The 27,389-nt window shown below is 45.1% G+C and overlaps 1 protein-coding gene across 2 annotated transcripts in view; it reads left to right on the top strand.

Moving 5' to 3' along the window:
- FAXDC2 (fatty acid hydroxylase domain containing 2) overlaps positions 1-27,389 on the top strand; it is a 76,763-nt gene that overhangs the window by 26,937 nt on the left and 22,437 nt on the right. For both annotated transcript variants that reach the window (XM_063928366.1, XM_063928365.1), the window contains exons 2-5: positions 18,149-18,193; positions 18,464-18,555; positions 23,465-23,568; positions 25,941-26,062. In XM_063928366.1, coding sequence (XP_063784436.1) covers positions 18,149-18,193; positions 18,464-18,555; positions 23,465-23,568; positions 25,941-26,062 — 363 coding nt within the window. The remainder of the gene's footprint in view (positions 1-18,148; positions 18,194-18,463; positions 18,556-23,464; positions 23,569-25,940; positions 26,063-27,389) is intronic.

Genomic DNA, 27,389 nt, shown 5'->3' with positions numbered 1-27,389 from the left:
CACCATATTACAAACTTACCAAGTGAAGAAACCAATCCCTAGTTCTCCCATCTGCTCAGTACAAGTATCGGGCTGGATGATATGAGCACAATACCCTGGCGATACTTTCCCAACCCACATGGTCTTGCTTCCACGAGTATACCTATACCGAAAATACCTCCTACTGTTGGCTATTTGGCGTACAAGTTCAGAGTCTATGGGTATCCTATCAGCTTTGTGTGAAAAGGTAATTGTCTGGTTATTCCACGTCACTTCCCAATTTCCCGGTTTTCGGTAATTGGAAATATTAAAACACAATAAGGACCTGTCTACATGATACTGGTGGAGCTTCAAACTAGGGGGCCTAGAAATATTGAATTTCTTGTCCACCGGTCTCCCACCCCATAATTCGAGTACCTCATCTACTGCTAAAGGGTACGGTACTAATCCTGACTTGCTCTGACCTTGAGGTACCTGTGAGCACACCCAGCATTCTGTCTGGTTTAAGACCTTACCCACTAGTGAGTGGTAATCACTCAACGGATGACGGTCCATGTCGATATTAAGGTTGGACTGACATCTCTGGATGCACCCATCCTCAACTATATTCTCACAATACCTACAAATACAATATTCATCAGACAATAACCCCTCACAGTGCCTCCGAGCTCCTTGACTACCAGAGCGCTTACTGATGCCAGCCTTTACTAAAGTGATGCGCTGATCCTGAGATCCTACAAATTCATACTTGCCATCAGAACCCATTCCAGATCCCTGCTCGACCTCTCTGGGACCCTCACCAAAACAAACTGTCCTTATCAAAACCAGAATTACTAACAGAACCCGAAACGCAGTCTCTTTTGATCGATCCATTTCGTTAGGGGAAAGGGGGAAAAATAAGAAGGAGAAAAGAAAGGAAAAATGCAGGGGGAGGTGAAAAAAAAAGAAAGTGGTACGACAACCGTTCTAGCTCTTGTTACTCTCTGTGCTCAGATGCCTTTCAACAGTCCTGCCTCTCAACTTTCCCGGAACAGACACTCCAGTGATACGAGATTCTCTACACTCTGCTCTTTGTCACGAGTTCTCTCCGGGTCAGCGACCTTCTTGCAGTGGGACGAGTGGATCCAAGTCTCTCTTTCGGCGACCTTCAATGCTGTTGTGCTGGTTAACAAGACTTGATACGGTCCTTCCCACCTGTCTATGAGGCAAACTGAGCGTAAGAAATTTCGAATCATCACATAATCCCCAGGTTCAATGTCATGACAATTACTGTTCGGTAAGTCAGGAATCACCAGCTTTAAATTTCTTTGTTGATTTCTCAGCTGCTGGCTCATCCCAACCAAATATTTCACAGTCACTTCATTATTACATTTAAAATCATCCTGGGGGTCTATCATTACATGAGGTTGTCAACTAAAAAGAATTTCAAAGGGTGATAGGTTAAGGGGAGACCTGTGAGTTGTTCTGATGCTGTACAACACTACGCAAAGCTTCTGGCCACGACAATCCAGTTTCAGCCATTACTTTGCTCAGCTTGTTCTTTATAGTGCTATTCACTCTCTCACCTTTGCACTCGCCTGTGGACGGTACGGAGTATGCAGCTTGCTATTAATTCCCATCAGCTTGCACATGACCTGAAATACTTCACCTGTAAAATGGGTACCCCTATCACTTTCATTTATTCTAGGGATACCATATCTACACACAAATTCCTGCACAATTTTCTTTGCAGTGAACGTAGCAGTATTTGTGGCAGCAGGGAACGCTTCTACCCAGTTGGAAAATACATCAATACAAACTAACACATATTTTAAATTCCTACAGGGTGGTAACTGTATGAAATCGATTTGTATTACCTGAAAAGGTCTGTCTGTCAGAGGGATATGGGATGGCTCTGTTGGTATTGACTTTCCAATATTCTTCCTCAAGCAAGTAAAACATGTCATTGCTCTCTTACCTGCATGAGAAGAGAATCCTGGCGCACACCAGTAGGCTCTCACCAGCTTACACATACCCTCTTTACCCAGATGAGTCAGACCGTGTGCCGCCTCAGCTAAGCTTGGAAGATATGAACTGGGGGCTACTGGCTTACCCTGTCCACCTGTCCACAGTCCTAAGGACTCCTGGTCTTACCCCTTTGACCTCCAGACTGCCTTTCCTGTAAAGAACACAAATCTTGCATTTCAATTAATTGTTGTGTGTTGATCGTGTTAAATGTCATCAGTGGTGTGATGTTCGTTTGTATGGGGGTGCTGGCTGCTGATTTAGCAGCTTCGTCTGCCCGGCTGTTACCAAGTGAAATTGGGTCTTGGTTGTAAGTATGTGCTTTGCACTTGATAACAGCCACTCTGTCTGGTTCCTGTATCGCTGTTAGAAGCCTTTTTATGTGGGACGCATGCACTACAGGTGTGCCAGCTGCCGTCATGAAATTTCTGAGGCGCTATAGGGCCCCGAAATCATGCACCACTCCAAAGGCTCATAATTTCTCCTAGGTGGTCCCTGATCCCAATTATGTGCATTGTAGTGTGGTTCATATCCTGGTCTAGGGGGTCGGTATACATTATGTGTACCTTTATTCCTACAGTCCCTTGCAAAATGTCCTACCTTGTGACAAGTATAGCATGTTACACTACACGTGACTTACCATCAGGGGTCTGGGGTTTCGGCTGATATGGCTTTTTTGTAAGTGCGTCTATACTTACTGTCATCAGCCTTTCCCCCTGTAACTCCCTGTGCTTAATGATGTTCCTATCATGCTCGACAGCGGACTCTCTCAATGCAGCCACCGAGATACCTCTCCAGTTTGGTAGAGAGGTCTGTACCCTTGTTCTTAATGCCTCCTTTAACCCGTCCATTAATACAATAACAGCTACCTCCCTGTGATGCACATTATCTTTTATGTCCTCGATCCCAGTGTATCCAGACATTTCCTGCAGTGTTCGATGGAAATATTCGGATGCTGTTTCACCTTCCTTTTGTCTTATGGAAAAGATTTTATTCCATTTGACAACAGTAGGGAAATATACTCCTAATTGCAGATTAATTTGCCGTACATTCTCCTGATTGTATTCATCAGTGAGAGGTACTTCTGCGTCTAACTTACAATCGGTTATGAATTTTGCGGGGTCAATATTTGAGGGTAAACATACCCGTAGCACTATTCGTCAATCTTTGTTCGTGGGTTCGTTGGCATTACCTAACTCTTTAATGAACCTCTGGCATGCGATTAGATCTTTTCTGGGATCGGGAAATGCTGACATAATTGACCTTAACTCTGCCCGAGACCAAGGACAATGCATGGCAATGTTCCTGATGGGAGTGACTCCCTGAGCGTCAGTCTTCCCATTGGGGACTGCAATCACCCTGACAGGATTTAATTCAATTACATCATTCTGGTTTGATTCTACAATGTGAGGTGCTATTGTTTCTGCATAATGTACGGTACCGTACTTACCTGTGGACACGACCTCACTTATCCCTCCGCTAGGGGGCCTGACTACTGCTCTTGTTGGTTGGGCCATGCCCACCTGAGTGTCTTGTATGGTGGCTGCTAGAGAGAGTGCCGATATCGTGCTGGGCTCATCTTCCTGCTCGCAGTCCTGGGGAAAACTTAAAATGGGATACAACTGGAAAGGGTTAGCGTTAGTACATTTATCAATTACTCTCCTATCCTGTACCAATGTACCATTGTCTGTAGCCACTTTCTCCCCCACAATATATGGTGGTGGTGGTTCGGTTGCCATTGTTTTCCCGCTAGGTTTGGAACCTGCTGCGCGAGCTAATTCCCTTTGCATATCCCCCTCCTGTTGCCATAAATTTAAACAATCTGTATGTCTAATCCTTTGTTTCTTGGATTTTTATCAGACATATCCTTATCCTTAAGTTCTGTAATACCTCTGGTTGAAAGCTGCCCACCCTAGGGAATGGTTCCCTATCTTTGTTAGTCATACATACCCATTCATTGCAAAAAGCCTCCGTGTGTGAACAGTACTTTTCACACATAATAAACCTTGCTGACCCTCTCGGTCGCAAATCTGACCTTTTCGGTCCCACTTCTTCAGCCTGAACCCTGGCTACTGAACGCCCACTGCTTGTGCAATTGGATCCCATCGCGGACTTTTTGCCAATAAACGCAATCCCCAATGCACACCGCAGATAAACGGTGAAAGACACCTAGCGCTTTCACTCGCTTCTTCTCCACTGAGTACCACGACTCACTCCAATAGTGAACACCGCGTACCCAGCAAGGCCCTATCTAGTTTCTATTTACTGGAAGTGTTTAGGAGTGACTTACCTATTCCAGTAAATATACACCGCTGGAGATTTTCCTGAGAGAGACCAGCGAAAACTCCCTATAACCTTATACACAAATCACACTTGCGTATGCTCTATACAGCGCTAATGGTACCGCGATTTTACGCAAAATCTCGTAAAGGGGTATCCAGTTGCGCTATATATATCGCACCCACAAATGCGCGGTCCAATCGCACAGCATATAGGTACTTGTTACCTATTTGCCATACAACCACGGGTCGTTGTACAAACTGCGACCCTCAGCCCGGAGCGTAATACAAAAACCTTTTTATGCACTATCACGCTCCTCTGCAAATCACCTCACGATTTGCGTATTTCAATCTATATTAACGTGAGTCAGCCACTTCACGCCACCAAGCCTCCTCTTACTTGATGTACCACGGGACCCGACTTCCGGAGTTCAATACGTTCACTCTTACGTTCGCTCACTCAAATATACTTTGTTTTTCTGTACAGAAAATTTGGATTCATTCAGGTTGGCAGCTTTACCCCCAGAGGCAATTTAAATAAAAATTATTTATACTAAATTTTGTTTTTATACTAAATTTGTTTTAGAAACCGGGTAGTTTTGTGCTATTGTAGCGTGGCTACTGTCCCACCTTTAAACTAAATGAACTATTGTGTAATTTGTACTTAGCGCTAGTGATGAGCGGGTTCGGTTCCTCAGTACATAATTTTGCTGACCACCAGTATATAATATATAGGAGTACGGTACAGAAGGCCACTGCTGTACCTGCCTCTGTGTCGTCAAGTATACTATCCATCCATACCTGTGGTGCATTTCAGTTTTGCACAGTTTGCTGACCACCAGTATATAATATATATAGCAGTACGGTACAGTAGGCCACTGCTGTACCTACCTCTGTGTCGTCAAGTATACTATCCATCCATACCTGTGGTGCATTTCAGTTTTGCACAGTTTGCTGACCACCAGTATATAATATATATAGCAGTACGGTACAGTAGGCCACTGCTGTACCTACCTCTGTGTCGTCAAGTATACTATCCATCCATACCTGTGGTGCATTTCAGTTTTGCACAGTTTGCTGACCACCAGTATATAATATATATAGCAGTACGGTACAGTAGGCCACTGCTGTACCTACCTCTGTGTCGTCAAGTATACTATCCATCCATACCTGTGGTGCATTTCAGTTTTGCACAGTTTGCTGACCACCAGTATATAATATATATAGCAGTACGGTACAGTAGGCCACTGCTGTACCTACCTCTGTGTTGTCAAGTATACTATCCATCCATACCTGTGGTGCATTTCAGTTTTGCACAGTTTGCTGACCACCAGTATATAATATATATAGCAGTACGGTACAGTAGGCCACTGCTCTACCTACCTCTGTGTCGTCAAGTATACTATCCATCCATACCTGTGGTGCATTTCAGTTGTGCGCAGTATATATAGTAGTAGGCCAGTGCTATTGATACTGGCATATAATTCCACACATTAAAAAATGGAGAACAAAAATGTGGAGGTTAAAATAGGGAAAGATCAAGATCCACTTCCACCTCGTGCTGAAGCTGCTGCCACTAGTCATGGCCGAGACGATGAAATGCCATCAACGTCGTCTGCCAAGGCCGATGCCCAATGTCATAGTAGAGAGCATGTAAAATCCAAAAAACAAAAATTCAGTAAAATGATCCAAAAATCAAAATTGAAAGCGTCTAATGAGAAGCGTAAACTTGCCAATATGCCATTTACGACACAGAGTGGCAAGGAACGGCTGAGGCCCTGGCCTATGTTCATGGCTAGTGGTTCAGATTCACATGAGGATGGAAGCACTCATCCTCTCGCTAGAAAAATGAAAAGACTTAAGCTGGCAAAAGCACAGCAAAGAACTGTGCGTTCTTCTAAATCACAAATCCCCAAGGAGAGTCCAATTGTGTCAGTTGCGATGCCTGACCTTCCCAACACTGGACGGGAAGAGCTTGCGCCTTCCACCATTTGCACGCCCCTTGCAAGTGCTGGAAGGAGCACCCGCAGTCCAGTTCCTGATAGTCAAATTGAAGATGTCACTGTTGAAGTACACCAGGATGAGGATATGGGTGTTGCTGGCGCTGGGGAGGAAATTGACAAGGAGGATTCTGATGGTGAGGTGGTTTGTTTAAGTCAGGCACCCGGGGAGACACCTGTTGTCCGTTGGACGAATATGGCCATTGACATGCCTGGTCAAAATACAAAAAAAATCAGCTCTTCGGTGTGGAATTATTTCAACACAAATGCGGACAACAGGTGTCAAGCCGGGTGTTGCCTTTGTCAAGCTGTAATAAGTAGGGGTAAGGACGTTAACCCCCTCGGAACATCCTCCCTTATACGTCACCTGGACCGCATTCATCATAAGTCAGTGACAAGTTCAAAAACTTTGGGTGACAGCGGAAGGAGTCCACTGACCACTAAATCCCTTCCTCTTGTAACCAAGCTCCTGCAAACCACACCACCAACTCCCTCAGTGTCAATTTCCTCCTTACCCAGGAAAGCCAATAGTCCTGCAGGCCATGTCGCTGTCAAGTCTGACGAGTCCTCTCCTGCCTGGGATTCCTCCGATGCATCCTTGAGTGTAACGCCTACTGCTGCTGGCGCTGCTGTTGTTGCTGCTGGGAGTCGATCGTCATCCCAGAGGGGAAGTCGGAAGACCACTTGTACTACTTCCAGTAAGCAATTGACTGTCCAACAGTCCTTTGCGAGGAAGATGAAATATCACAGCAGTCATCCTGCTGCAAAGCAGATAACTCAGGCCTTGGCAGCCTGGGCGGTGAGAAACGTGGTTCCGGTATCCACCGTTAATTCAGAGGCAACTAGAGACTTGATTGAGGTACTGTGTCCCCGGTACCAAATACCATCTAGGTTCCATTTCTCTAGGCAGGCGATACCGAAAATGTACACAGACCTCAGAAAAAGACTCACCAGTGTCCTAAAAAATGCAGTTGTACCCAATGTCCACTTAACCACGGACATGTGGACAAGTGGAGCAGATTTAAAACCTACGTTGTATCTCTCTTTCCGGCAGACACAAGTCTGCAGAGGTTCAAAGACCTGCTGGTGAGAAAATTGTCAAGTCAAGCGGAACGTGACCCGTCAACATCTCCTCCTTCACATTCTCCCGCAACTGGGGGTGCGAGGAAAAGGCTAAGAATTCCGAGCCCACCCGCTGGCGGTGATGCAGGGCAGTCTGGAGCGAGTGCTGACATCTGGTCCGGACTGAAGGACCTGCCAACGATTACTGACATGTCGTCTACTGTCACTGCATATGATTCTCTCACCATTGAAAGAATGGTGGAGGATTATATGAGTGACCGCATCCAAGTAGGCACGTCAGACAGTCCGTACGTATACTGGCAGGAAAGGTTTGGAGGTCTGGAGGTTTGGAGGTCCTGGAGGTTTGGAGGTCCTTGCACAAACTGGCTTTATTCTACCTAAGTTGCCCTCCCTCCAGTGTGTACTCCGAAAGAGTGTTTAGTGCAGCCGCTCACCTTGTCAGCAATCGGCGTACAAGGTTACTTCCAGAAAATGTGGAGAAGATGATGTTCATCAAAATGAATTATAATCAATTCCTCCGTGGAGACATTCACCAGCAGCAATTGCCTCCAGAAAGTACACAGGGACCTGAGATGGTGGATTCCAGTGGGGACGAATTAATAATCTGTATGGAGGGGGATGTACACAGTGAAAGGGGTGAGGAATCGGAGGATGATGATGAGGTGGACATCTTGCCTCTGTAGAGCCAGTTTGTGCAAGGAGAGATTGATTGCTTCTTTTTTTTGGTGGGGGCCCAAACCAACCAGTCATTTCAGTCACAGTCGTGTGGCAGACCCTGTCGCTGAAATGATGGGTTCGTTAAAGTGTGCATGTCCTGTTTATACAACATAAGGGTGGGTGGGAGGGCCCAAGGACAATTCCATCTTGCACCTCTTTTTTCTTTCATTTTTCTTTGCATCATGTGCTGTTTGGGGACAATTTTTTTGGAAGTGCCATCCTGCCTGACACTGCAGTGCCACTTCTAGATGGGCCAGGTGTTTGTGTCGGCCACTTGTGTCGCTTAGCTTAGTCACACAGCGACCTTGGTGCGCCTCTTTTTTTTCTTTGCATCATGTGCTGTTTGGGGACAATTTTTTTGAAGTGCCATCCTGCCTGACACTGCAGTGCCACTCCTAGATGGGCCAGGTGTTTGTGTCGGCCACTTGGGTCGCTTAGCTTAGCCATCCAGCGACCTCGGTGCAAATTTTAGGACTAAAAATAATATTGTGAAGTGTGAGGTGTTCAGAATAGACTGAAAATGAGTGAAAATTATGGTTATTGAGGTTAATAATACTATGGGATCAAAATGACCCCCAAATTCTATGATTTAAGCTGTTTTTGAGGTTTTTTTGTAAAAAAAAAACCAAATCCAAAACACACCCGAATCCGACAAAAAATTTTCAGGGAGGTTTTGCCAAAACGCGTCCGAATCCAAAACACGGCCGCGGAACCGAATCCAAAACCAAAACACAAAACCCGAAAAATGTCCGGTGCACATCACTACTTAGCGCCCGTACTCTTACGCAATTTGCGTAAACACGCAACCGTGCGTGTCTCTTACGCCGCGTGTGCAGTTCCGTACTTTGTCCGAGACACGTGTACAAAACCGTACATCCGCAATAGCACAAATCATACAACTCTAAATGTGAGCAATAAAACTACTATTGCCCACTAAACACAACACAGTTTCTTTCTGTATAAACCTTTACAACTAGGCCAGACTGTGTTTGTGCTTTACTCTTACTTCCTTAAATATTTATTTTAGTTTTAACTATATAGCAACAAATATCTCCGGTTTCACACAGATCTAAATGAGTCTAGCAATCTGTGTTATGGCAACAATGTGAGGGTATACAAAGAGTATGGGTGCTGTGTACGCTTTTGGCACCAAAAAATTTTTTCACAGATTTTTAAATAGCTTTTTTTCTGTTTACCTTACGGGTTCTACCAGCATCTCTACAAATCATACAGAGCAGACGCCATCTAATCAGCAAATAAATAAGGTTTTCAGTGCATCCATCGACCAGGAAAAGGATACGTAGGATACTTTCTGTCCACCCTTTTGCTGATAGATTAAGTCTGCTGTGACCTGTTAGGCTGTGAGTATGTGGAAAACCGGACGGAGCCCCCAGTTGATAATGCTGATTTATATACAGGAATGAAAAGCTATACCTTATACACACTTTAAATACACTTTTCCATGGAGCCGCTGCGGCCGCTAAACTTAATACACACTCTACGCACCTTTTACGCTGTTAGCGTACAGAGTCCCGTACCGTGTACGGACTTTGCGTACAAACGCCGCACTGATGGTACAAAGTACACACAACGCGTACACACCCAATGAATACACTTTAAACCTTATGCAGCAATGCAGTGCGATGCTATTACACTTTAAACCTTAGCAGGGAAAGAAAGACACGACACCAGTCTGTAGTTAAACCACTGGGTTCCGACACCACAGCGTATTATTGCTGAAAGGGGGTTACAATTAGAGATGAGCGGGTTCGGTTTCTCTGAATCCGAACCCGCCAGAACTTCATGTTTTTTTTCACGGGTCCGAGCGACTCGGATCTTCCCGCCTTGCTCGGTTAACCCGAGCGCGCCCGAACGTCATCATGACGCTGTCGGATTCTCGCGAGGCTCGGATTCTATCGCGAGACTCGGATTCTATATAAGGAGCCGCGCGTCGCCGCCATTTTCACACGTGCATTGAGATTGATAGGGAGAGGACGTGGCTGGCGTCCTCTCCGTTTAGAATAGATTAGAGAGACACTTGATTTACTAATTTTGGGGAGCATTAGGAGTACTCAGTACAGTGCAGAGTTTTGCTGATAGTGACCACCAGTTTTATTTATAATCCGTTCTCTGCCTGAAAAAAGCGATACACAGCACACAGTGACTCAGTCACATACCATATCTGTGTGCACTGCTCAGGCTCAGGCCAGTGTGCTGCATCATCTATTATCTATATATAATATTATATATATCTGTCTGACTGCTCAGCTCACACAGCTTATAATTGTGGGGGAGACTGGGGAGCACTACTGCAGTGCCAGTTATAGGTTATAGCAGGAGCCAGGAGTACATAATATATTATATAGTGAGTGACCACCAGACACACAGTGCAGTTTATTTAATATATCCGTTCTCTGCCTGAAAAAAGCGATACACACAGTGACTCAGTCAGTCACATACCATATCTGTGTGCACTGCTCAGGCTCAGGCCAGTGTGCTGCATCATCTATATATATTATATATCTGTCTGACTGCTCAGCTCACACAGCTTATAATTGTGGGGGAGACTGGGGAGCACTACTGCAGTGCCAGTTATAGGTTATAGCAGGAGCCAGGAGTACATAATATTATATTAAAATTAAACAGTGCACACTTTTGCTGCAGGAGTGCCACTGCCAGTGTGACTAGTGACCAGTGACCTGACCACCAGTATATATAATATTAGTAGTATACTATCTCTTTATCAACCAGTCTATATTAGCAGCAGACACAGTACAGTGCGGTAGTTCACGGCTGTGGCTACCTCTGTGTCGGCACTCGGCAGCCCGTCCATAATTGTATATACCACCTAACCGTGGTTTTTTTTTCTTTCTTTATACATACATACTAGTTACGAGTATACTATCTCTTTATCAACCAGTCTATATTAGCAGCAGACACAGTACAGTGCGGTAGTTCACGGCTGTGGCTACCTCTGTGTCGGCACTCGGCAGCCCGTCCATAATTGTATATACCACCTAACCGTGGTTTTTTTTTCTTTCTTTATACATACATACTAGTTACGAGTATACTATCTCTTTATCAACCAGTCTATATATTAGCAGCAGACACAGTACAGTGCGGTAGTTCACGGCTGTGGCTACCTCTGTGTCGGCACTCGGCAGCCCGTCCATAATTGTATATACCACCTAACCGTGTTTTTTTTTTCTTTCTTTATACATACATACTAGTTACGAGTATACTATCTCTTTATCAACCAGTCTATATATTAGCAGCAGACACAGTACAGTGCGGTAGTTCACGGCTGTGGCTACCTCTGTGTCGGCACTCGGCAGCCCGTCCATAATTGTATATACCACCTAACCGTGGTTTTTTTTTCTTTCTTTATACATACATACTAGTTACGAGTATACTATCTCTTTATCAACCAGTCTATATATTAGCAGCAGACACAGTACAGTGCGGTAGTTCACGGCTGTGGCTACCTCTGTGTCGGCACTCGGCAGCCCGTCCATAATTGTATATACCACCTAACCGTGGTTTTTTTTTCTTTCTTTATACATACATACTAGTTACGAGTATACTATCTCTTTATCAACCAGTCTATATATTAGCAGCAGACACAGTACAGTGCGGTAGTTCACGGCTGTGGCTACCTCTGTGTCGGCACTCGGCAGCCCGTCCATAATTGTATATACCACCTAACCGTGGTTTTTTTTTCTTTCTTTATACATACATACTAGTTACGAGTATACTATCTCTTTATCAACCAGTCTATATATTAGCAGCAGACACAGTACAGTGCGGTAGTTCACGGCTGTGGCTACCTCTGTGTCGGCACTCGGCAGCCCGTCCATAATTGTATATACCACCTAACCGTGGTTTTTTTTTCTTTCTTTATACATACATACTAGTTACGAGTATACTATCTCTTTATCAACCAGTCTATATATTAGCAGCAGACACAGTACAGTGCGGTAGTTCACGGCTGTGGCTACCTCTGTGTCGGCACTCGGCAGCCCGTCCATAATTGTATATACCACCTAACCGTGGTTTTTTTTTCTTTCTTTATACATACATACTAGTTACGAGTATACTATCTCTTTATCAACCAGTCTATATATTAGCAGCAGACACAGTACAGTGCGGTAGTTCACGGCTGTGGCTACCTCTGTGTCGGCACTCGGCAGCCCGTCCATAATTGTATATACCACCTAACCGTGGTTTTTTTTTCTTTCTTTATACATACATACTAGTTACGAGTATACTATCTCTTTATCAACCAGTCTATATATTAGCAGCAGACACAGTACAGTGCGGTAGTTCACGGCTGTGGCTACCTCTGTGTCGGCACTCGGCAGCCCGTCCATAATTGTATACTAGTATCCAATCCATCCATCTCCATTGTTTACCTGAGGTGCCTTTTAGTTGTGCCTATTAAAATATGGAGAACAAAAATGTTGAGGTTCCAAAATTAGGGAAAGATCAAGATCCACTTCCACCTCGTGCTGAAGCTGCTGCCACTAGTCATGGCCGAGACGATGAAATGCCAGCAACGTCGTCTGCCAAGGCCGATGCCCAATGTCATAGTACAGAGCATGTCAAATCCAAAACACCAAATATCAGTAAAAAAAGGACTCCAAAACCTAAAATAAAATTGTCGGAGGAGAAGCGTAAACTTGCCAATATGCCATTTACCACACGGAGTGGCAAGGAACGGCTGAGGCCCTGGCCTATGTTCATGGCTAGTGGTTCAGCTTCACATGAGGATGGAAGCACTCAGCCTCTCGCTAGAAAAATGAAAAGACTCAAGCTGGCAAAAGCAGCACAGCAAAGAACTGTGCATTCTTCGAAATCCCAAATCCACAAGGAGAGTCCAATTGTGTCGGTTGCGATGCCTGACCTTCCCAACACTGGACGTGAAGAGCATGCGCCTTCCACCATTTGCACGCCCCCTGCAAGTGCTGGAAGGAGCACCCGCAGTCCAGTTCCTGATAGTCAGATTGAAGATGTCAGTGTTGAAGTACACCAGGATGAGGAGGATATGGGTGTTGCTGGCGCTGGGGAGGAAATTGACCAGGAGGATTCTGATGGTGAGGTGGTTTGTTTAAGTCAGGCACCCGGGGAGACACCTGTTGTCCGTGGGAGGAATATGGCCGTTGACATGCCAGGTGAAAATACCAAAAAAATCAGCTCTTCGGTGTGGAGGTATTTCACCAGAAATGCGGACAACAGGTGTCAAGCCGTGTGTTCCCTTTGTCAAGCTGTAATAAGTAGGGGTAAGGACGTTAACCACCTCGGAACATCCTCCCTTATACGTCACCTGCAGCGCATTCATAATAAGTCAGTGACAAGTTCAAAAACTTTGGGTGACAGCGGAAGCAGTCCACTGACCAGTAAATCCCTTCCTCTTGTAACCAAGCTCACGCAAACCACCCCACCAATTCCCTCAGTGTCAATTTCCTCCTTCCCCAGGAATGCCAATAGTCCTGCAGGCCATGTCACTGGCAATTCTGACGAGTCCTCTCCTGCCTGGGATTCCTCCGATGCATCCTTGCGTGTAACGCCTACTGCTGCTGGCGCTGCTGTTGTTGCCGCTGGGAGTCGATGGTCATCCCAGAGGGGAAGTCGTAAGCCCACTTGTACTACTTCCAGTAAGCAATTGACTGTTCAACAGTCCTTTGCGAGGAAGATGAAATATCACAGCAGTCATCCTACTGCAAAGCGGATAACTGAGTCCTTGACAACTATGTTGGTGTTAGACGTGCGTCCGGTATCCGCCGTTAGTTCACAGGGAACTAGACAATTTATTGAGGCAGTGTGCCCCCGTTACCAAATACCATCTAGGTTCCACTTCTCTAGGCAGGCGATACCGAGAATGTACACGGACGTCAGAAAAAGACTCACCAGTGTCCTAAAAAATGCAGTTGTACCCAATGTCCACTTAACCACGGACATGTGGACAAGTGGAGCAGGGCAGGGTCAGGACTATATGACTGTGACAGCCCACTGGGTAGATGTATGGACTCCCGCCGCAAGAACAGCAGCGGCGGCACCAGTAGCAGCATCTCGCAAACGCCAACTCTTTCCTAGGCAGGCTACGCTTTGTATCACCGCTTTCCAGAATACGCACACAGCTGAAAACCTCTTACGGCAACTGAGGAAGATCATCGCGGAATGGCTTACCCCAATTGGACTCTCCTGTGGATTTGTGGCATCGGACAACGCCAGCAATATTGTGTGTGCATTAAATATGGGCAAATTCCAGCACGTCCCATGTTTTGCACATACCTTGAATTTGGTGGTGCAGAATTTTTTAAAAAACGACAGGGGCGTGCAAGAGATGCTGTCGGTGGCCAGAAAAATTGCGGGACACTTTCGGCGTACAGGCACCACGTACAGAAGACTGGAGCACCACCAAAAACTACTGAACCTGCCCTGCCATCATCTGAAGCAAGAAGTGGTAACGAGGTGGAATTCAACCCTCTATATGCTTCAGAGGTTGGAGGAGCAGCAAAAGGCCATTCAAGCCTATACAATTGAGCACGATATAGTAGGTGGAATGCACCTGTCTCAAGTGCAGTGGAGAATGATTTCAACGTTGTGCAAGGTTCTGATGCCCTTTGAACTTGCCACACGTGAAGTCAGTTCAGACACTGCCAGCCTGAGTCAGGTCATTCCCCTCATCAGGCTTTTGCAGAAGAAGCTGGAGGCATTGAAGAAGGAGCTAAAAGGGAGCGATTCCGCTAGGCATGTGGGACTTGTAGATGCAGCCCTTAATTCGCTTAACAAGGATTCACGGGTGGTCAATCTGTTGAAATCAGAGCACTACATTTTGGCCACCGTGCTCGATCCTAGATTTAAAGCCTACCTTGGATCTCTCTTTCCGGCAGACACAGGTCTGCTGGGGTTGAAAGACCTGCTGGTGACAAAATTGTCAAGTCAAGCGGAACGCGACCTGTCAACATCTCCTCCTTCACATTCTCCCGCAACTGGGGGTGCGAGGAAAAGGCTCAGAATTCCGAGCCCACCCGCTGGCGGTGATGCAGGGCAGTCTGGAGCGACTGCTGATGCTGACATCTGGTCCGGACTGAAGGACCTGACAACGATTACGGACATGTCGTCTACTGTCACTGCATATGATTCTCTCAACATTGATAGAATGGTGGAGGATTATATGAGTGACCGCATCCAAGTAGGCACGTCACACAGTCCGTACTTATACTGGCAGGAAAAAGAGGCAATTTGGAGGCCCTTGCACAAACTGGCTTTATTCTACCTAAGTTGCCCTCCCACAAGTGTGTACTCCGAAAGAGTGTTTAGTGCCGCCGCTCACCTTGTCAGCAATCGGCGTACGAGGTTACATCCAGAAAATGTGGAGAAGATGATGTTCATTAAAATGAATTATAATCAATTCCTCCGCGGAGACATTGACCAGCAGCAATTGCCTCCACAAAGTACACAGGGAGCTGAGATGGTGGATTCCAGTGGGGACGAATTGATAATCTGTGAGGAGGGGGATGTACACGGTGATATATCGGAGGGTGAAGATGAGGTGGACATCTTGCCTCTGTAGAGCCAGTTTGTGCAAGGAGAGATTAATTGCTTCTTTTTTGGGGGGGGTCCAAACCAACCCGTCATATCAGTCACAGTCGTGTGGCAGACCCTGTCACTGAAATGATGGGTTGGTTAAAGTGTGCATGTCCTGTTTTGTTTATACAACATAAGGGTGGGTGGGAGGGCCCAAGGACAATTCCATCTTGCACCTCTTTTTTCTTTTCTTTTTCTTTGCATCATGTGCTGATTGGGGAGGGTTTTTTGGAAGGGACATCCTGCGTGACACTGCAGTGCCACTCCTAGATGGGCCCGGTGTTTGTGTCGGCCACTAGGGTCGCTAATCTTACTCACACAGTCAGCTACCTCATTGCGCCTCTTTTTTTCTTTGCGTCATGTGCTGTTTGGGGAGGGTTTTTTGGAAGGGACATCCTGCGTGACACTGCAGTGCCACTCCTAGATGGGCCCGGTGTTTGTGTCGGCCACTAGGGTCGCTAATCTTACTCACACAGCTACCTCATTGCGCCTCTTTTTTTCTTTGCGTCATGTGCTGTTTGGGGAGGGTTTTTTGGAAGGGACATCCTGCGTGACACTGCAGTGCCACTCCTAGATGGGCCCGGTGTTTGTGTCGGCCACTAGGGTCGCTTATCTTACTCACACAGCGACCTCGGTGCAAATTTTAGGACTAAAAATAATATTGTGAGGTGTGAGGTATTCAGAATAGACTGAAAATGAGTGTAAATTATGGTTTTTGAGGTTAATAATACTTTGGGATCAAAATGACCCCCAAATTCTATGATTTAAGCTGTTTTTTAGTGTTTTTTGAAAAAAACACCCGAATCCAAAACACACCCGAATCCGACAAAAAAAATTCGGTGAGGTTTTGCCAAAACGCGTTCGAACCCAAAACACGGCCGCGGAACCGAACCCAAAACCAAAACACAAAACCCGAAAAATGTCAGGCGCTCATCTCTAGTTACAATATAAACAATACAATACAACAGAATAATGGCTACATTCAATGGTACATATGTGATTGGATTCGCCGCACTACCCGGTCCGGTCCTCGGTCATCTATTAGATAACTTTGTGAGTCTTGTGTCTGACCAGGCCTGCTGCAGGCTCTCTTTATACAATTCATTCAAAACATAACACAATGGATACTGTAATCTCTTTGTCCATTGGACACAGGGATGGTCATTAACAGTACAGGAGAGGTCATAGGTCGGTTTGAATAGGTGGGCGATGTCTGTTCCAACTGCTCTTGTGGGTGGTCTCCTCTGGATTCCCGCCGCATACATAATGTACAGTAAATACAGTTTATATCTATATTCTGCTCCTGCACATAACTATCTGCAGGAACATGCGATCTTTCTCAAACTAACACCGGAATGGTACCCTTAAAATACCCTTCAGCTGGATACCAAATACCACCTTATAACCTTGTTCTGTCCCCTCCTATCCTGTAAAGGTGAATCCCTTTGTTCTGTTACCATTTAAACTGCTGTTACTTTCTGATGTGGTGCAGGGAGACTATGTGTACATTGTGCACTATTTGGATTAAATATTTAATGTGTTTTGATGGCTTTTCCATGCGTTCACAAACTCTACCGTAAATACTAATACCACGCGCTAATACGCAGGTCCGCGGGAGCGACCATACGCAAATTGCGAATATGCGCACGCAGAGCAGAGCAAGTACGCGCACGGAGGCCATCTGTGCGTAGTTTGTATGTGATGTGTGTACTGCAATATTTTTCGACTTTGACAGACGTGACACTGGGCACTCTCAGCTAATGATAACTAAGACGGGTGTGATATTGTGCCAGCAGAAATCAGACGTGTTGATAGATGATACATGCATCTCCAGGCCAAGGACAGCACAAGAACTCTGGACTGTCCCAGGAAACTGTTATTACTGTTATTATCATTTATTTATACAGCGCTGTACAATTGTAAACCAGGACAGTTGGCAAGCATGCACACACACCATGTGACTGCTCCACAGACATCTGGCAATGGAGGAATGAGAGCTACTATCATATAAATGTCTCAGTTTTGTGAGTTTCTTACACTGTAGCTTATTATTATTATTATTATTATTATTTACCTATGGTGCATACACACTTGCACATTTTCACCCTTCCTGAGCGACGTTGTTCACTTTCTCGGCAAGCGTGTATGCCGGCGACAACGAGGAGTGACATCACTGAGCGATACTGAGCTTGCAGACCGGCAGCCTTACATGTTCCTGCAGATAGTTATGTAAAGGTGTCATTTACTGTATATTGTGGGAGACCCAGGACAAGTGCCCCTGTACTCCTGGCTTTCATCTATTTCTTCCCATGTAGGCAAGCTTTCATAAAACAAAATGGTATAATTATATAGTAGCATCTGTTAAGCTTTGCCAGTAAATAGAGATTTTCTGACTTCTAAGAACACGAACAATGGATTCTAATTGCAGACATTTTTTTTGTACCTTTGTCTCTCTATAAATTCTCACTCTTCTGGCAATTTGATTGGATTTTACAGATGGGCAAAAGTGAGACCGCCGTCCTCTCTGAACGCAGAAATCAGGTAACATTGCATGATTATAGTACAGAGATTACTAACGTAGAACTTACCTTTATAACAGGTCAATAAATTGCTAAATATACATTCAAAAGTACTAGAAATGACAGTATATTCTACTGTCTACTGAAAGCAATCACAAAAATATAAGTGTTGCTCAGCATTAAATATATTGGAGTATGTTATTTCTGTTGTCAGGACAATGATATAATTTTGTATATTACATAATGTTCCTGCTACTGTGCCAAATCACCGTGTATCTGCCTCTCTACATAGGACGGTCAGGTGTGGGATTCCGTGAAGAAAACAGCCTTTGTGTTGGGCACAGGGCTTCTGACTTTCGCTGCGTTCAGGAACACGGTCACATGGTAAGGAAATGTGATATTGGAGCAAGGCACTAGGTAGCAATATGTTCTGCTACAATAAGCACATTGTACAGCCACTAAATGGCAAGCATGCATTCACAAATCATGCTACTAACATTTACAGAGAGAAGATGTTGCCCCTCTAGAATTACCCAACCTGCTTAGTGTGACAAGTCACAACATGCCAGATTATTGCATTTCCATAGAAATAATAATTTAATATGCTGATTGATATTACGGAATGCAGGCCACCCTGTAACCCATACTGTGCGCATGTTGGCAGTGTTGTGTTTTTCTCAGTATTGCAGCAAATCATTTCAGCACAAGTCTTTGGTTTCCCTTTTGTCTGGTGACCAGGTCTTGTGACTCTAGCCTATTGCAATCTGTTACTACAGAACAATGACCCGGTCACCACTAAAGCTGAATACTACTAAATATAGGGACTTAAAGCATTTTCTTTTATTCAATATTTTGTGGTTATGTTTATCTGCCTGCAGGAGCCACATGTATTTGTACTTCTGCCCCTTTCTGTACCGCCCCCCACCGCCCAAGTTTGAGAATTATTACATTTAAAATTATTGATGATAACTTCCCATTCCTCAATTGATTAGCATATTTCCAAATGATTTTTTTCTTTTTCTCTTAGATTAGTGCCAGACAGCACTGATCTAAGGGGGTAATTCCAAGTTGATCGCAGCAGGATTTTTGTTAGCAATTGGGCAAAACCATGTGCACTGCAGGGGAGGCAGATATAACATGTGCAGAGAGAGATAGATTTGGGTGGGGTGTGTTCAATCTGCAATCTAATTTGCAGTGTAAAAATAAAGCAGCCAGTATTTACCCTGCACAGAAATAAAATAACCCACCCAAATCTAACTCTTTCTGCACATGTTATATCTGCCTCCCCTGCAGTGCACATGGTTTTGCCCAATTGCTATAAAAAATCCTGCTGCGATCAACTTGGAATTACCCCCTAAGTTATCTAATTTATGACCTATGTTGATTTGCTGCTGAACATCTGTAATAAATATAGTTTTCTGGGGATTATGCAGTTTTCCCCTGATGAAAATGTCAGAGGGATAGGCTGGTGAAGGGAAGGAGCTGTGCCATACCACCCCCTGGTGGCAGCACTGGTCACTGCTAGTGCTACCTATGCAGCTGATAACAGTGTTAGCACTACCTATGCAGTGGAGAATAGTACTAATGCTACCTAGGCAGCGGAGAACAGTACTAATGCTACCTAGGCAGCGGAGAACAGTACTAATGCTACCTAGGCAGCGGAGAACAGTACTAATGCTACCTAGGCAGCGGAGAACAGTACTAGTGCTACCTAGGCAGCGGAGAACAGTACTAGTGCTACCTATGCAGCGGAGAACAGTGCTGGTACTACCTATGCAGCGGTGAACAGTGCTGGAATTACCTAGGCAGTGCAGAACAACAGTGCTGGTACTACCTAAGCATCGGAAAACAGTGCTGATACCACATATGCGGGGAACATTGCTAGCGCTATCAATGCAGTGGAGACCATTTCTAGTACTACCTGTGAAGTGAAGAACTTTGCTAGTATTACCTAAGGGGGTTATTCAGAGTTGTTAGCAAACAAAAAAAGTAAGTAATTGAGCAAAATCCTGTTACACTGCAGGTGGGGCATATGTAACATGTGCAGAGAGATTTAGATTTGGGTGGGTTAAATTGTTTCTGTACATGGTAAATACTGGCTGTTTTATTTTTACACTCCACCTAACTAACTCTCTCTGCACATGTTACATCTGCCCCATGTTGCAGTGCAACATGGTTTTGCCTATTAATGTGCTTTTTTTGGTTTGCTAACAACTCTGAACAACCCCCTATATGCTAGCACTACCAATGCAGTGAAGAACAGTGCTAGTACTATCTATGCAGCAAAGAACAGTGCTAGAACTATGTATGCAGTGGAAAACTGTGCTACTGCTACATATGCAACAGAGAACAGTGCTAGTGCTACATATGCAGCAGAGAACAGTGCTAGTGCTGACTTTGCAGCTAAGAACAGTGCTAATACTACCGATGCAGCAGAGAACAGTGCTAGCACTACCATTGCAGTGGAAAACTGTGCTACTGCTACATATGCAACAGAGAACAGTGCTAGCACTACCATTGCAGTGGAAAACTGTGCTACTGCTACATATGCAACAGAGAACAGTGCTAGTGCTACGTATGCAGCGGAGAACAGTGCTAGTGCTGACTTTGCAGCTAAGAACAGTGCTAATACTACTGATGCAGCAGAGAACAGTGCTAGCACTAGCTATGCAGTGGAAAACAGTGCTAGCACTACCTATGCAGTGAAGAACAGTGCTAGAACTACCTTTGCAGCGAAGAACAGTGCTAGAACTACCTTTGCAGTGAAGAACAGTGCTAGCACTACCTATGCAGTGGAAAACTGTGCTGCTGCTACATATGTAACGGAGAACAGTGCTAGTGCTATGTATGCAGCGGAGAACAGTGCTAGTGCTACGTATGCAGCGGAGAACAGTGCTAGTGCTACGTATGCAGCTGAGAACAGTGCTAGTGCTATGTATGCAGCTGAGAACAGTGCTAGTGCTAACTATGCAGCGGAGAACATTGCTAGTACTACCTATGCAGCAGAGAACACTGTTATTACTACCTATGCAGCGAACAACAGTGCTAGCACTACCTAGGCAGCGGAAAACCGCGATGATACTACATATGCTTCGAGGAACATTGCTAGAGCTACCTATGCAGTGGAGACCATTGCTAGTACTACCTATATCATTGCTTAGCCCTTTGGGCAGTCCCACAGGTACCATATGAAACAAAGCTTTCCCTGGCTGACCTCTGTCTTGCCTGGGTGAAGATGAAAAACAAAAAAAGGCAGGAAAGCAGGGCCGTAACTTATACCCCTTACACTCGCAGGAAAGTTCATTCCCGGGAATGTGTCCAGGTATATTTGCCGGGACACATTCCCGGGAATGACCCTTTCACATTAGCGGGCTGACCCGGCATATTGCCGGGTCAGTGACGTCACCGCTGAGTCTCCCAGAGGCGGTGCTTGGAGATAATCTTCTCCAAGCACCGCCTCCTCCTATGAAGAGAACGGGTGCCGGGTCGTCTTGACCCGGTATACCCGTTTACACTGCCAGCTTCCCGGGACGGTCCCGGGTTCAACCCTGGTCGAGACCTGGGATGAAATCCCGGGATGCTCGTCCCGGGAAATTGTCCCTGTACCCATTCACACTGAGAACAATCCCGGGATGATGCGCGTTCACGTGCAGTATCCCGGGATTTTTCTGCGAGTGTAAAAGGGGTATAAGGGGGACATGTACTAAGCAGTGATAAAAGTGGAGAAGTGAGCCAGTGGAGAAGTTGCCCATGGCATCCAATCAGCATTTATTTAACATTTATAATTTGCATACTATAAAAGTATACAGAGCAGCTGATTGGTTGCCATGGGCAACTTCTCCACTGGCTCACTTCTCCACTTTTATCACTGCTTAGTACATGTCCCCCTTAGTGTGTGTGGAGGGGGCACTGCACATAGCACTGCAGGGTAGGGGGCACTGTTGGCAACACTTGTCAATTATCTGTATTAATTACTTTCACTTGCAGATTTCCCCCTTTCTGAAGCCCCTCATCTCCTGACCGCCCCTGTCTCCTTCCTTCACCCCTTCCATCGCTAATATTATTCAGTCACATTGTCCTTTATTACATTTCAAGATGTTAATATACCCGGGAATTGAACCCACTCTCTGTGGAATTGCAGTCAGACAATCTATTCATTGAGCTATCTCCCCTTGCATAGAAAGGTAGATAATTCTAATCTAGAGAATTATAACTATGTAAAGCTTACCTTGTACTTTGTGAAAAAATGATCAGCATTGCGGCTGAGTAGATCTATGTAAAGGATTGGCTGTGTGGCTGCACACTACAAACTTCTGCTCAATTACAGTGCTGATTATTATTTTTTTAACAAAGTACCAGTAGCTTCATATAGTTAGAAATCTCATAATTTATATGCAGGATCAAATAGCTCAGTGAGTAGGGTGTTTGAGTAGAATTAATCAAGTTATAGGTTTGAATCCTGGGTATGGCAGTATATTGAAATGTGTTCTTTAATAAAGAGGATTGTAACTGAATAACAACGAGTTCTCAAGTTAAGTCCATGAATGTGGTATGAAGAGGATTTATGTCCAAATCCATTGCAGTGTTCTATAAATGTGTGTGTATAATAAAAATATTTATATTTTTATATTTAGAAAATGTAAGGAGGGGCATCATCGCAGGGGCTTTCCCTGGGATCAGTTTTGTCAAGCCCCTTTCACATTGAGGGCATGTGCCTTATGTCCCTATTGGAAAAATAGAGTGTGCACAGGGCACCAAAGTCTAGTTACGGCTCTGTAGGAACGGGTCACACATACCTAAATTCCAGGTGGTGTAAACTGTTTTATCTTTCATCCACTAGGGGACACTGGAGTGAATACATTGGGGTATAGATGGTGGACGAGTGGAGCTGGCACTAATTCTTTAGAATTTACTAGTTGGCTCCTCCCTGTCTATGCTCTACAGGAACTCAGATTTAGATTAGTGCCAGAGGGAGTCGGGTGCTTTTAAGGCTGTCTCCAGCCTTTTTACTTTTTATTTTTTAATTCTCATTTTACTTGACTTCTGTCAAGGCTTCAACAGGCAGACTGCATGCTGCTGCAGTCTCCCTGAACCGTGGGAAGCCACAGAAATGCTCGTGTCTAGGTCTCCGGCCACAGGATCACCAGATCCTGGGGACCCGTCTATCTCAGCTGTCAAGGATTAACCCCAAGGCTGCCATGGAGTCTTAGAAAGGAAAACCTCTTGTATGTTACTACAGGAATATGCTCAGCTAATTATATTTTCTTTTCTTCTGGCCTTGTCTTTGATCCAGGCATATGCAGTGTTTTTGGGGGGCATCAGGGGACTTCTGGCAGACGCAATGGGGCAAACTACACAGTTACTATGGTGGCAATGAACTGGCTTTATACTGTTTAGGTGAGTAACCCTCTGTCTACATCAGGGCCGGCAACAGAAATCTTGGGGCCCGGTACACTGATATCCCTGTGGGCCCCCCGATATACAAATATAGGGGCGTGACCACAGAGCTCCTTTTACACATTACGTCAGGCAGAGTCTCCCTTTTTACACATTACAGCAGCAGAGTCCCCTTTTTTACACAGTAGGCAGGCAGAGTCCCCCATTTTTACACATTATGGCAGGCAGTCCCCATTTTTACACATTATTGGAGGGGGAGAGAGAGTTATACTCACCTGTAACGATCCAGCATGCCCCACCATAATGGCCATCCCTACCTTTTCTCGCCCTGCAATCTTCGCTCTTACCTACAGTAATACCAGGATTACAGGGCAGATGTAATGCATGCACATGCATCCATGATATGTGCCTGCACGCAGCCCATCCCAAACCCAAAGCCCCAAACTCCTGCTGGAGAGCCAAGTGCACCTGCAGTGCAGACACTTGACTTAACAGACACAGCCGCCGGCGCCGTGAATCAACGAGGCTCAGCCTCCGAGTGACCAGCTTGATGCACCCCGCCGCAACAAGCTGCCAGCAGTCCCGCAATCCTGCTCCTGCCTGCCTGCTCACGCTCCTCACAGCAGAGACAGGGTGGGCGGGGATGACTGGGAGAGGAGGGGAGGTCCGGAGGTAGCGTTGTGTGACAGCTGACCTGGGGCTGGGCTTGGGGATGCTAAGTGGTGACCACAGATCATGGGGGTGGGGGAGCTGAAAAAAAAGGTCAGTTATTGATTACTTTTAACTGCACAGCGGGCGGCCCGCAGCTGGCGCGATGCCGCAATATATATAATTATTTAGATCTGTTACATGCTGCCGCCGCTGGACCTTGGGGCCCCTCACAACGTCGGGGCCCGGGACGGCTGTCCCCTTTGACCCCCCCCCTGTCGCCGGGCCTGGTCTACATCATACTTCCCACCATTTAGACATGTCAAATCAGGACAAAATATGCCCAGACACACCCACTAGTGGACAGTTGTGAGGTACTACAGTGCTGAGGGGTGGAAGAGAATTTAATTACAAGTGTATTTATATTAATTTTAACAATACATACAGAAAAAGAAAATCAATATTTCCCACACTCAACCCTCATTAAGCCAACACTTACAAATATTGATGAAGCCTCTACTGTAAACTGGCCATACACTTTAATAGGCACATTCATTTAGCCGCAGAATTGGCTAATTACCGCGCAGTGCAAGGGAAAGGCTATTTCATTAAATTGTCTTTTCCCTATGCCTAAATTGGGGATTACCAAGTGGAAACTGATTCCGGGTAAGCTGCGTAACTGATTTTCCCCGTGTGTGAACACTCTGATTGCACCTATTTCTCACAGACATTTCCTCGCAGCTCCTCAAGCTGCAAAATATAAATACACCCTCTGGGATTCACCTGTGGGAGAATCCCCGCTAACTGAATTGCGCTGCCCCTGTGATTAGCAGCGGGGTTAATTGAATATGCTAATAAGATAATTAGTCCAGTCATGCAACTAGTTGGCTGGTTGGAATGAAAATCTGGTCATGTATGGGAGCAAATGATAATCAACCATTTGCTTCCAAATGCCGGAAAATAGCCAAAAATGGGTTTAACCATTTTGTCTAAATGATTGGTTTTGTCTGTTTTTTAGTGTTTGAGAGCAAATGGTTGCTCACGTTCATGACCAGGTTTTGTTCTAACCAGCCAACTAGTTAAATGGTTGGCCAGATAATCTTAAAGTGTATGGCCACCTATAGGAAGATAGAACATAATATAGACAACAGGTAATCAGATGCAATGGACATAACATGCAGAACATTAACAATGGTAACTCGTTTGGCTCACCATCCTGTATCTCTCATACCTAAGCCAAACATACACATTTTAGGAGGCAAAAGAGGAATCCTACCCCCAATTCTGGTTATCCACCATGTGACATCTCCTCAGAGCAAACCGATAACAGGACAATCCCAAAGGAGATGCCAAAAAGGAATCCAGGGATTAGATCATCAAACACAACCACTGGACATTATAGTTACAGTCAATCAGCCAGATGCACCCAGAGGGTATGGCACTTTTCTGCATCATGATACAGGGGTATTAGTTATCAATGCTTGGGGAGAGATAAAGTGGTGTGAGATAAAGTACCAGCCAATCAGCTTATAACTGTCATTATTCAGCCTGTGTTTTAAAATTGACAGGAGTGGATTAAGTGATACTTTATCTCTTTCCACTTTATCTTTCCCCGATCTTTGATAGATCATCCCCTTAAATTTTATAACCCTTACTATATATACTCTTTTTGCTTCGTAAACTTTCATCTGCGGTTTGATATGTGATGTCACCATGTTCTGCAGGTGCGATGGTGGTCCCCAGTGCTTCCTTTTGGCTGTATAATGCAGTCCTGATGCTCATCGACCTTACAGGAAAACCAAAGTGTATCACCCGGTACCGAATTCAGCTTGGAAAGAATGACCCGGTATGGATGTATTGCAGATTGCCGTGCTGACGATTTTAATGCTTAGCTAAAAAAGACTTAAGGGCATATTTATTAACCTTTTTTTTTTTTACTAAAATAATGTGAAAAAGGGTGTTTTCACACCCTTTTAACATTATTTTAGTTTCATCTGAATGTATTAAAGGGCTTTTATTGTGAACTGCGATCTGCCTGAATTTACTAAAAAAAAAAAGTAAACAAATACTGCAGTGAGCTCTGTGATATTTACGCCAGCTTCAGCTGGGCTCATCACAAGGCTCACTGTGGATCGTGTACTTCAGTACAGCTTTCTCTGCACATAGCAGACAAAGCTGTGCAGGGAGCCGTCAGTTTCACCAGCTATGTGTGTCCGATAAACAAACAAATAAAAAAGTAAGAGAGTAAGTAAAATCATACTCACCTCCCCAGGGTCCGGTGATCGGTGCTCCGGTGCAGGCGTCAAGTCCGGTTATTGGGGCTTCCTGCTGCCGCTGTGACCCCTGGTTCAGTCAAGTCATGCTGCAAAGCGGCAGCTCACTTTACTGCGCTGGAGGTCACAGCAGCAGGGAGCTCCGAGGACTGGCAGCGCGCACCAGATCACCGATCACCACTGGTGAGTATGATCAATGGTAGGGAGGGGTCACGGCTCTGAGGGGGGTCATCGCGATGGGAAGGGGGTGCTGGCGTCAGCGGTAGTGTCGGTGAGGTCAGGCGGTGGTGTTTGCGCAGCACACACTCAAGGTATTTTTTTACCAAAAATACCCCGATAGTGCTGCGGAGAGGCATCGCAATGATAGAACTTTCTTGCAAGCTCTGTCCCTGCATTCGATTATTGAAACATCCATGCAAAGTCATCAATAATCGCATTGTGTGTTTGGCCGATCTTATCACCTCACATCCACATCCTCAGATGCGGATGGTGATAGATCGGCCCCTTCATCCTAAATATAATTGTGAAGTTCTGCACTCAGAGTGTTGTTCCTTATTACTGGTAGTTCTTTCTGCCATTTCTCTTTCTTGATTTACACTTCTGATAGTTGTTTGGGAAAACGCTGAGAAGAAATTGAATACAGCAGCCATGTCACTCTATTGTAGGTCTCAGTCGAGGCTGTTTAAACACATGAACCGCCCATATTCTGCATAGGTGTCATTCCCATATTTGCAACCAGATGCATACTTAAATGTATTTACAGAAGAAGAGAACCAGTGCCATATGAAGTCTACCATATCCTAGTTAATTTAATTTATGCCTTCATTCAGGTCAGTTATATCAATATGTCCCCAAAGGAATTGGGCCAAAATTAAGTAGACTCAGGATTTTTGCCACAAT

Source organism: Pseudophryne corroboree, chromosome 6 (genome assembly GCF_028390025.1).
Source record: "Pseudophryne corroboree isolate aPseCor3 chromosome 6, aPseCor3.hap2, whole genome shotgun sequence".
NCBI classification, from domain to species: domain Eukaryota; kingdom Metazoa; phylum Chordata; class Amphibia; order Anura; family Myobatrachidae; genus Pseudophryne; species Pseudophryne corroboree.
Note: the sequence above shows the minus strand (reverse complement) of the source record. Positions and strands in the feature narration are given on the sequence as shown.